This window comes from Saccoglossus kowalevskii, chromosome 12 (genome assembly GCF_978046115.1).
Source record: "Saccoglossus kowalevskii chromosome 12, keSacKowa6.1, whole genome shotgun sequence".
Taxonomy (NCBI): Eukaryota; Metazoa; Hemichordata; class Enteropneusta; family Harrimaniidae; genus Saccoglossus; species Saccoglossus kowalevskii.
The window spans coordinates 16,068,788-16,080,555 of record NC_140652.1 but is presented as its reverse complement, the minus strand read 5'-3'; the positions used below and the strand labels follow the sequence as shown (position 1 = coordinate 16,080,555).

Below are 11,768 nucleotides of genomic sequence, written 5' to 3'. Positions count from 1 at the left end.
CACTAAGTAATTCCGCCAATATATCATCTAGATAATGAAAGAAATTTTGTATTATTCAACCTTAACCTGAAGGCATTGTTAGTGATAAATACATATTACCATAACTGTCCAATACGGACGGAACTACTACCGCATACATTAATAGACAGGCGGACGGACCGACCACCCGTTCGTCTTAAAGTGCGCAAACAATGTTTATTCATGTTAACATCAGACACAATAATGTCTCAGTAACAAATAATACAAAAACAACTCACAGTGGCAATATAATTCTCTGCCCTCACTTTCTCTGAAATCGTGATGCATATTTGAGTAATCATTGTGTATCTCGCATACCATCAATACTATCACTACTATCTGATGAAATGAAGTGATTTATTCAGTATTTCTGAAATGCTAACTAGTGTCTCTATGATCTCTTTGATCTAGGGTCATTCAAAATAGGGGTTTTATAGGATGTCCAATGTTGGTATAAATTAATGACATAATGATGTTAATTTCAAGCCAATATTTTTCTTAAGTTTCGTTGACATACTAAAATACTGGGACTATTTCCTTGTCAATAATGTGTTACTTTATATTGCCAAATTTACCCAATTTTTATGGTCATGTAGTCTGAAACTTGTTCAAGGTCAGCTCAGGTAAAGATTAGAGGAGTTTTGCAAAATGGGCCATTGGTTGAAATCAATAAATTGATTACAACAGGTTTTATCACAAGAACTACTGAACAGTGTTGCTTAAATCTCCCAATATAATAATACAAATAATAATACAATAAATGGACAAATATTCACCTCTTTGTATAGATTGTCCATAAATGTCTTGCACATTTTTCTTTTTTTCATCATTGGAGTCTAAAAAAGGAGTACCAACTTTATCTCCATCTGCATCTGTTTGTTATGAGAATTTAACTTGTAAATTAATTTTGTAAATCAGAGGTAAATTTGTATGCAACCATTCCATGTTAAAATCAGTAATCTTTTCTTTGTCGTTATTTCTCAAATGTTCATCTAACCAAGATACTCTAAATGTCACATGACGTAATAAAATAACACAATATGAAAGAGAAACAATTAAAAACACACTCTCACTAGTATTCCTTGATAGTCCATCGTCTTCGTAATCACTATGTTGCTCCATTTTGTCTTCAACATAAGGCATATCACTAAGTAATTCCGCCAATATATCATCTAGATAATGAAAGAAATTTTGTATTATTCAACCTTAACCTGAAGGCATTGTTAGTGATAAATACATATTACAATAACTGTCCAATACGGACGGAACTACTACCGCATACATTAATAGACAGGCGGACGAACCGACCACCCGTTCGTCCGTCAGTCTTAAAGTGCGCAAACAATGTTTATTCATGTTAACATCAGACACAATAATGTCTCAGTAACAAATAATACAAAAACAACTCACAGTGGCAATATAATTCTCTGCCCTCACTTTCTCTGAAATCGTGATGCATATTTGAGTAATCATTGTGTATCTCGCATACCACTAATGCTATCACTACTATCTGATGAAATGAAGTGGTTTATTCAGTATTTCTGAAATGCTAACTAGTGTCTCTATGATCTCTTTGATCTAGGGTCATTCAAAATAGGGGTTTTATAGGATGTCCAATTTTGGTATAAATTGATGACATAATGATTTTAATTTCAAGCCAATATTTTTCTTAAGTTTCGTTGACATGCTTCTTCATTTTTAATTGAGTTTATTATCAATTGAGCCAACTAAATTACTGGGACTATTTCCTTGTAAATAATGTGTTACTTTATATTGCCAAATATACCCAATTTCAATGACCATGTATTCTGAAACGTGTTCAAAGTCAGCTCAGGTAAAGTGCAGTGGAGTTTTGCAAAATGGGCCACTGGTTGATATGGACACCTACCACAATTTTAAGGTCCGGTAATGAAAATGGCAAATTTATTATTCATTAATGTTTCATTACCAACTAACACATTGCTTAAGAATTTGCACAATGATTTCTTACTAAACGTTCAAACTCAAGTGGTCAAATGTAGAGCCTCAAATATTGAACTTAACATTGAGCAATTATTTCAAATGATATATCAAGTGCAGTTCACTAACCAATAACCAGTTCAAATTCAAGTCAATAAAGGGTGAAATGACATTTAATGTAATATTTTATTCCATCCGTTTTATGTGGATTGATTTAATCATTGCAGTCTAAAAACGGAGTACCAACACTATCTGCATGTGTTCGTTATTAACATATAAACAGTAAATTAATTAATTAAATCAAATGATGTAATGCTTTCTCTACTTTCTTATTTCTTAGATGTACATATGACCATGAAAATCTAACTGGCATATAATGCTATAAAATTACATATTACTATGGAGAGGAAACATTCCAAAACGTGCTCTTACTAGTATTCCTCGATTGTCCATCTTCTTTGTAATCCCCATGTTGCTTCACCTTGTCTTCAACATAAGGCATATCAATAACTGATTCCGCCAATATATCATCTAGATAATGAAAGAAAGTTTATTAGTGTAGTATTGAACCTAAACCTGAATGCATTATTAGTGAATAATTTTTAAATAGCTGACTAGGAATTATTGTCCAATACGGACGGAACTGCTATCATATACACACAGGCGGATAGACAAACGAACAGACGGAACAACCGGCCGACCATCCGTTCATCCGTCGGACTGAGAGTACACAAACAATGTGTATTCACTAACCAATAACCAGTTCAAATTCAAGTCTCATCAATAAATGGTGAAATTACTTTTAATGTAATATTTTGTTCAATCCGTTTTATGTGGATTTTCCATCTAACTCTTGCTCATTGGTCTTTTTTCATCATTGCATGTGTTCATTATTGAAATATAAACATAAATTAATTAATTAATTAAATGATGTAAATGATTACATATTACTATGGAGGACAATCAATTCAAAACGCACTCTCACTAGTATTTCTTGATTTTCCATCGTCTTTGTAATCGGTATCTTGCCCCATTTTGTCTTCAACATAAGGCATATCAGTAACTGGTTTCGCCAATATATCATCTAGATAATGAAAGAATGTTTCTTAGTGTAGTATTTAACCTAAACCTTAACTGGAGCTTATTAATAATACATTTTACAATGACTATGAATTATCGTCCAATACGGACGGAACTGCTATCATATACACAGGCGGACAGACAGGCGAACAGATGGAACAACGGCCGACCATATGTTCGTCCGTCAGTCTTAAAGTTCACAAACAATTTATATATAAATGTTATCATCATTAACAAATAATAAAAAAACAACCCAGAGTCGAAATATAATTCTTTGCCCTTGCTTTCCTCGAGGTTCTTCCTAAAATCGTAATGCATCACACCAATTCTATCTTCAGTATCTGATGACGTGAAGTGGTATATTAAGTACATATTTCTATATGTTTATGATCTCTTTGGTCTAGAGTTAGCATAGCGATTTAATATTATACCCAAGTTTATTATCAATTGAGACAAATAAAATACGAGGACTCATTGATGTCATTGCCAATAATGTGTTACTTTATATACTCAGATTTACTCAGTTTCTATGGCCATACATTCTGAAAAATGTTCAAGGTCAGCTCAGGTAAATGACAATTAATTTAATATTTTGTTAGATGCACTTTATTTTATTAAAATTCCAGAGACAGTACATAACAAAACAACCACTCACTTTCATAAGCTGATTTCAAAACATATTCTCCATCACCATGTCGAACAATTTCTTTTTCTAAACCATCCCATGAACGATCTTAAAGACAGAATAATGCTTGTTGTTTAAAATATCAGGAAGTATAATATTACGAATATGGTAATATGCATGTAGACAGTTCGTTCGGCAAAATTGTGTTAACCGCTGTTAGCAACAAATGGATAGTCTAGTACTAAATATACATTTAATTTATAGATATGCAAGATCGTAGTGCAAATATCTTATAGAAAAATATTGAATACGTCATTTAGTTTACACACATTAACTTCTTTGATAGCTGCGAATTGACCATGTGAACTGTATCTTAATAGCTTTAAACACTGTTCATTCATGAGTTAACTTACTTTGGTAGTGCCACTTCTTAGTGACTCCCATGAGCACGCCCGCTATCATGAAAAAAACCATCTTCCCGCAAGCTAAACGTCTCTATAAATATAACCATAAAGATGGAAAATATTAGCACAACATACATCGACAAGTTCAAACCACGCCAACCTCATGTTTTGTCCAAGCCAAAATGTCATTATTATAGATTTTCCATTACGTATAATGTTATTAATTAATTTGTTTACACATAAAAGTTCCCCCTGTGATTATGAGGGACATGCCTGGTTTAGGCCAGTTTGTTTTAAAATAAACAAATAAACTGATCCCTATATTTTTAATCCATTGTAATTTTGCATTTACTATTCTTTAGCCGTTGAAATGTTATTCTATCCATTCTAACCACTATCGATAGTTCAGCGCAAGGGCAGTAGCCAACTGTTGGGTCACAGGTAGCATAATGGATGTCACATCAGACTCATGAACGGTAGACTAGAGCCGAAATCCCACCAACAAAAAGGGTCGACCCTAAAGTATCTGAGGGTGAGTGAGCCACAAACTCAATAGGTAGGCCAATTCCAAGAAATGCTTTGATGAATCTTGGCAAGGTCCGCCTGTGCTCGACTGGGTCTGGTTTACGCCAGGATAGCTCAATAAATTGGTAGAAAGATTGCCGCAGAATAAGTCAATGACATTAAATATATGGATCTGTTTGGATTTTAATTCCGAATCGATATATCATTGAATGAATAAATACATTTAGAGCCGCGAATTTATGGTAAATTATTATAACTGGACAATAGTATAAACAGCAATAGGTCGTGCACAACGTTTATCACTGACAATGTGATTTTAATGCATATTTTAGTTAACATCAACAGCGGTCTTTTTGGTTACACAGTCGTAGTAAAATGTGATCGTGCTCTGAATAAGTGAAACTTTACAAAATTTCGGCGCCGTTTGCGCTTTTGGTCGCGCTTGTTTTAATCGTTCTATAACATGACGGGTTAAGACAGCGCATTCCATTTTTGCTCAAACAGTCATTGCAGTTGTTGCTATGCTGTCCTAAATACAGTCAAATAAATTGATCTTGATCGTTCAGTAGAAAAAAAGTAGAAAGTTTTTTTTCAGCCATTTTCGAAACATAAAACAAAATTTCCATCTACATTGCTTGATCGAACCTAAAAAAGAAAAGAAAAAGTAGAAATTGTTTTTCTGCATTTTCAAAACATAAAACAAAATTTCCATCTACATATTGAAGACATTGCTTGATCGAGCCTATTTATCAAACTTGTAAACGTACACTGAATGTTTGGGGCGTTTTAGGGAGGAGCATGCCCCTGGACCCCAATTTTAATTCGAGCCTTCGGCGCGAGGGATGCTGAGCAGATCTCGACCCTCCATGCTAAACTTCGTGCCGCCGCCGACCATGATAACAAAAACAAGGAACGAGTAAAACAGGTGGGGAGGGGGTGAAATCGTCTCGTTTACATAAATTATGTTCACGAGAAATTAAATCATTGTTTTTTTAGTAAAAGTAACCACAGGTATGTAGTTTCACGAGATCATAGCAAGATATGAAAATCATGGTAAATACAGAGGTTAAGTGGTGAGTGAAGTTCGGCTCATTGTTGTCGATGGGGCTAGTGCGCGAAACTACAGCTTTGCAAAATAGCTATCGAATTTGCAATCTAATTAGCAAACTAGCTAACTGATTTGCTAAAACACGTACGCTTGCATGGAACGGTTTGGGTGTGCTCATTTGGACCGTATCATTATCTTAGAGGGGTGGGAACATAAAAACATAAAAGCGTAAAAATATAATAAATGTATATTTTGACGTATTAATGTACGCCATCAACGTAGTAAGTCATATAATCAACTATTAACTTAACATGAAAAGGATTCATATGCCAAACTGGCCAAGTTGTTTGAACCTCTGCTCCCTGTGGAAATAGAATAAGTCTACACAAGGCGGCTTGGGAAAACCCCGGAGTTAAAAAGATAAACTTCAGTATTCACTAGTTATATGGTAGCTTGTAGCTGTAAACAAATCCGTAAAAAGGGGTATTTGTATTACCAGCAAACAAGAAACAGTGTCATTTCAACGTTCTCGAGTGGGCGAAGTCTGGCAGAAATTGCATGAAATATAATTTTTTATCACTGATACATTGACGTATTCTAAAAATGTTAGTCAGATTGTGGCGCAGAACAACTCTGAGTCTGAGTCAAAACATGTCACCACAGAACTGTGTGCTGTACTGCTGTTCAATTATGTGGGCAATTAACTAATAACTTATTTTAGCCAAGAATTTATATTTCTTGTCTAGCATTGAGAAACTGTAGCTTACCCTCGCACATTTACCTACTGCCCTTGATCAGCGGTCTTTTGACCATTTTTTGAACCCTGGCTTAAAGTCATACATGCAATATTAACTCAGCTAAGTTAATATTAGACCTCTAATGTATTAGTGCGTAACACTCGAAACTAAACACATAATCCGAAATTTTCAGTTTTCTACGAGATCACGCCTGTTGCGAGAAAGTCATAGGCCAAACGCCTGCTGCAAAACTAGAACAATTTTACACAATTTTTATTTCAATTTTGACTAGCCTATAGTGACAATGCATATCCATCATTATGAACCACATAGTTGTAAATGTAACAAAATAGCGCGATTATTTTTTAACGATTTTTAGAAGCACTTGCCTCACCTGGGGTATAAACAAATTAAAACCTGACATTGAAGGATACATCGTTATTATAAGACCAACAAACGCGGGGTATCACCTGATATGCAGTCTATTTAATAATTTATTTAATATCTTACTTAGTTGTACGAATGTGATGTTATCATGTTTGTTCAATCAGTGGCGGTTTAATCGGAAGTAAAGTCTGTGGATTCAAGTGGCATCATTCCAGAATCCAGGGTATGTTGAACTGTGTTAAGCTGTATTTGCTACACACGTTCACTATACACATAGTGGCGTAACGAATGATATTCACATAACGTTGACAGTCTAGCAACCTTGGAACACAAATCCCGTCTGCAGACACTAATCTATATAATTATACAGCACATCATCATCGTACGATGTTTGACAGAATTACAAGAAGTCAAACAAATAAAAAATGTATACATAAAACACTACAGTTATTGGTATAGTCGATTTAGCATCAAAAGAAATTACAAACATACTTGGGTTTTAGAGACTCTAAGCAAAGTTCCCATGGCTACAGAAAGATGAACTTGTCTAGGTATTGCCCACGTACGTGTGCTCACACACCAACTGAACATATGTCAGGTACAGTTTAACAGGAATACATTTAAAAATTGTAATAGCAGTAACCTATAGGGTGACACTGATTTCAGCTAACGTACAAAATGTACATGGGGAAACTTCTGGCCAAAATAAGTTTTAATAAAAAAATGTCTTTTAACCAAATCACCACATACATCTTGAAATATACAGCCGCTAGTCACATTAAATTTAACCTGTTTTTGTATAATGCTGGATATACAAGTCTAGTCTAAAAAAATATACCGAGAAGATGTTTGTAAAAGTAAAAATAAATATTTAAGGGAGTTAAACATGCTTTTTAATTGACTTTCATCCCAGTCAAAAGTGATTGGCCATCGCATTGGGTCACATAGGATCCATCCGCGCCGTGATCAGGTAATTTACAGCCCCGTTTCACTGACGATAGCACGAACTCAGCAAATAGGTGATTTTCCGTTCTACTGCGAGATCTCGCGAGATGCATGAAAGACGCGCGTCGAACGTCTGCCGCAAAAATCGAACGATTTGATTTTGAACTCGAATTTCTTTATTTCGTAGCACACATCGACCGACCGATCTTCGACAGAGGAATATTGCTTTTGAATACCCTCACTAATTGAAATTGTCTATCATCAAATGTGTACATGTACAGCACATTATTAAGCATGGAAACGCCCCCAAAATATTTTCGCGTTTGTTGAATCCCACGCGATGTTTGACGCCACTACGACGCTATGACCTTTGTTTGTCCTGTTTCTACGTTCGATTTCACGCACAACGCGTGATTCTCGCAGTAAATGGAAAACGGAAAAGCTGTCCCACACTTGGAACTTTTGTACTAAAATACATATGTATAAATTTCGATCGACTATGTTGTCCTTACTCATATCAATACAAAGTAAAAAGTAATATGGTTTCACTGAATCATACATTAAAAAAGTCACATCAAAATACACTTATACGTACCTCTAATTATGTACTTCTGAAATAGTCTACCTCCACAATGAACGGAAGACTTCTCCAAAGTAAGTGTCTGAACTGCATCCAGTGCAATGAATGAGAAAGGCAACTGGCGTAGACAGATTAATAAATGCTGTGGTAACATGTGATTGGTCATTTTAATTAGGACTTTGTATTTTTGATAGGAAATGTCTGAGTTACATCTAGTGCCTGGATGAAGAGGGCACGAATCAACCCTCTGAAATGAGGGTATCAGTGTCACTGTGTATTCAACAAGTTCTAGCAATCTCTAAATTATATTCTCGTGTTAGAACAAGCTCCAGTGTAAGTATTATGCTATCTAATAAAGTGTGTACCCTTTACCAAACAAGATATCAGATGTAAAGACAATTACGAAGTAAATTACTTATCTAATAAATAGCCTGAATTTGGCAGCTAATTATGGAACTCTTGATGATCTGTCGTATTGCCAGGTTTACAGAAAATCAGCATCTCGTTCCCGTTTCAAATACACTGACATCGAAATATAATGCGTTATGGTTAAGACCATATCTGTGATAAAACACTATCCATAATTCAAAGTATAGCTTAATCTACTCCAGAAGAATTGTATTATCTACTCCAGGAAGATTTGGATAATCCATTAGTTGAATCATCCAGACAGAATAATCTAGTATGATAACAGAAAAGATGACAGAGATGTGTTTAGTTCATTATAAATCACTCATTATTGATCGTCTTCTGTAAGATATAAGAGTATTGTATATTACATCTTTGTATATTACATCTTTGTATATTGCATCTTTAATATATTGCTTGATGGTCCATGATTGAACAGAGCGCAATTCGTCAAAACTACCGGCACTGATTGGTTATCTTACAGTGCTAAGGATAACACGGCTACTTGCTAGAAGTGCCAAGTAGTGTGAAAAGTTAATTGATTGGTCCAGTTTTATAGATAGCATATTCTATGAATTTAGCTGGCGTTGTTCCACAATCCATAGTTCATCAATCCCTATGAATAACGTCGTGGTCGTTGTAGTTCGTAAAAAAGAACACTAAAAGAATAATTGTCCAAACAAAATAAGAGCTACACAATTCCTTGTTCATATTAACTTCTCTTTTCCAATCACAGTCATTTTCAGTGTATTTTTTTATTTTAGGCTTGGTTGGAACATTTAAAAAAAAATATTCTTCAGATAGGCCGTTTAAGTAGCATTACTAATTTCATACATACAAAATGTGCGTGATTGTGACTTGGAGAACAAACTCTACTAACCTTCGAAACTGCACCCAGTGTCAGAGGCGACAACATAGACAAGCACGTTGACGACTTGTCAGGGCATTGACCTTATTTTGAACTGCATCCTGTCCTTAGAACGAGTGATGTACAACCATACTAGTTGTAGTTGTTGTTTCTGCTCTGCTAGTAATTTTTAAAATAAGGCGATTCGCACTTGGTAGAATTGGTAAAAATAAACTAAATAAAACAGACAATTTCATTAAAATACTGACATACTTCATACCACTAGCAAAGTTTCTAAAAAAAGGCAAACCTTAAATCAAGTATATGAAAGCTATCACTTCTACAGTGGGAGAATCTTTTTTTTTTCAAATCTCATTTTTCCTATTATGCTTTTAAAATACCTCAATTTTAATTTTATCTTATCATAGTTTATTTTATTTAGCTGTATTGTTTATGATTTGTGTTTTATTTCATTTTATTTTATTTACCATACTGCGCCTTCTAATGGCATATTAGTGTTATAAAGTTATTATATAACTTGAAAAGGACCTAAAGTTGCGATTTGGTTTCGACTGCTCTTGAGAAATAAGTTTGGGTGGAGCTTCCTATTATTGAACTGTAACGCCGTAGAAGTCGACCATTGGCCGAGTTGTGTGATGGCTGTCAGAATCACGGCGATTATCAGATGCTCATCACCTTTGGTGTCACCAAGTCTGAAACTGTAGCAAGTCTCATAATTTGATCATTTGTTTGTTTAAAGTCGGCATTCTGAGTCGTAATTTTGAGTTGGAAGGTTTGTTCATGTACTTCTGATATTCTGACCAAAGGAGCTTCCATTTTGCTGCCGATTCCTGTTTGTGAACTTTTGATCCAAAAAATGTATTATAGTATGTTGTTTGTGTTTGTAACATGATGTTGACAATTTTGAGTGGGTGATACTTGAATAAAAAGTGGAAAATAACATTTCTTAACGAATAAGTTATCCCTCCCCCACACGAATCTATCTGATTACATAGCTCCCGGGTTCAAATGAGGATGACTTCTAATACGCGCTACACGCATTGACGATGGAAGTCGGTGTTATTACTACACCGATACAATGGCGATAGACGTATTCTAAAAATATGAGTCTGAGGAGCGAGTCGCAAAACATGTCAACACAGTACTGTGTGTGGTACTGTTTTTTCTGGGTGCGATGTAACTATTAACTTATTTAAGGCAAGAACTTTATTTATTTAGTATTGAGAAACTGTGACTGGCCCACGCACTTTTGCCTACTGCCCTTGATCACCGGTCTTTTGACCATTTTTTGAGCCTTGCCACAATCATTGATGTTTAAATTCAAGTCATACATGCAATATTAATTCCGCTAACTTAATTGTAGACCTCTAATGTATTAGTGCGTAACACTCCTGCGCGAAACCAAACAAAGGCAAACATATAATTGGTTGTTTAACAGTGATATCTTGCGTATTGAGTGAAAGACGTGGACCAAACGTCTGCCGCCGCAAACATAGAACAAAATGATTTAGTTAATTTAGTTTCATCATCGCTCAGTACATTGTTGTATAATACAGTGTAAATTTGTTTTAAACATTTTAAAAAAATTTGGAAGCACTTGCCCTGCCTGTGCATGGAAAGTCACATTATTATTATAAAAAACAATAAACCTGATATACAGTCTATATAATAAACCAAATACACCAATAGAAATTTATTTAGTGGTACGACTGTGATTGTATCATGTTTGTTTAATCAGTGGAGATTTACTCACATGTTAATTCTGCGAATTTAACTGGCCTGAATCCAGCATCCAGGGTAGGTTGAACCATAGACCTTAGAAAACAAGTCAAAGGTTAAACTGTGTTAAGCTGTATTTGCTACACACGTTCACTGTGCACATGGTGGCATAGCGAATGGTATACATTCACATAACGTTGACAGTCTAGCAACATTGGAACACATGTCCACATAATCTTACTTTTAAATATACTAGGCACAGTTTAGCAAAAATGCATTTAAGGAAGCAAAAGCATTGATGATATCAGCCAGTGTACAAAATGTAGATGACAAAACTGCTGACCAAAAAAGTTTCTAACAATAATGAACTTTATTTTTTAAATTAACCAATTTTTCTGTTAATAGGAAATGCCTGAACTGCATCTAGTACGTGGATGGAAGTCGTTTTGGACTTGAACTGTCCCT

General features: G+C 34.9%; 1 protein-coding gene across 1 annotated transcript; it reads right to left on the bottom strand.

The window, feature by feature from the left end:
• Nucleotides 1-316: 316 nt before the first annotated feature.
• On the bottom strand, nucleotides 317-8,407 carry LOC144342135 (uncharacterized). Its single transcript, XM_085505923.1, has 8 exons — nucleotides 8,324-8,407; nucleotides 4,096-4,177; nucleotides 3,713-3,790; nucleotides 2,957-3,061; nucleotides 2,410-2,508; nucleotides 1,092-1,190; nucleotides 795-890; nucleotides 317-357 (listed from the first exon to the last, which is right to left on the bottom strand). Exons 2-8 carry the CDS (start codon nucleotides 4,154-4,156, stop codon nucleotides 317-319), a joined length of 579 nt encoding a protein of 192 aa, XP_085362049.1. The 5' UTR covers nucleotides 4,157-4,177; nucleotides 8,324-8,407.
• Between the last annotated feature and the right edge of the window lie 3,361 nt (nucleotides 8,408-11,768).

Coding starts and splice junctions, on each gene's coding strand:
- LOC144342135 (XM_085505923.1), bottom strand. CDS start 4,156: ATGGTTTTTTTCATGATAGCGGGCGTGCTCATGGGAGTCACTAAGAAG. Junction 1,191..2,409: donor TGGACAATCGAGGAATACTA/GTAAGAGCACGT, acceptor TTCATTATCTAG/ATGATATATTGGCGGAATTA. Junction 358..794: donor TGGACAATCTATACAAAGAG/GTGAATATTTGT, acceptor TCATTTCATCAG/ATAGTAGTGATAGTATTGAT.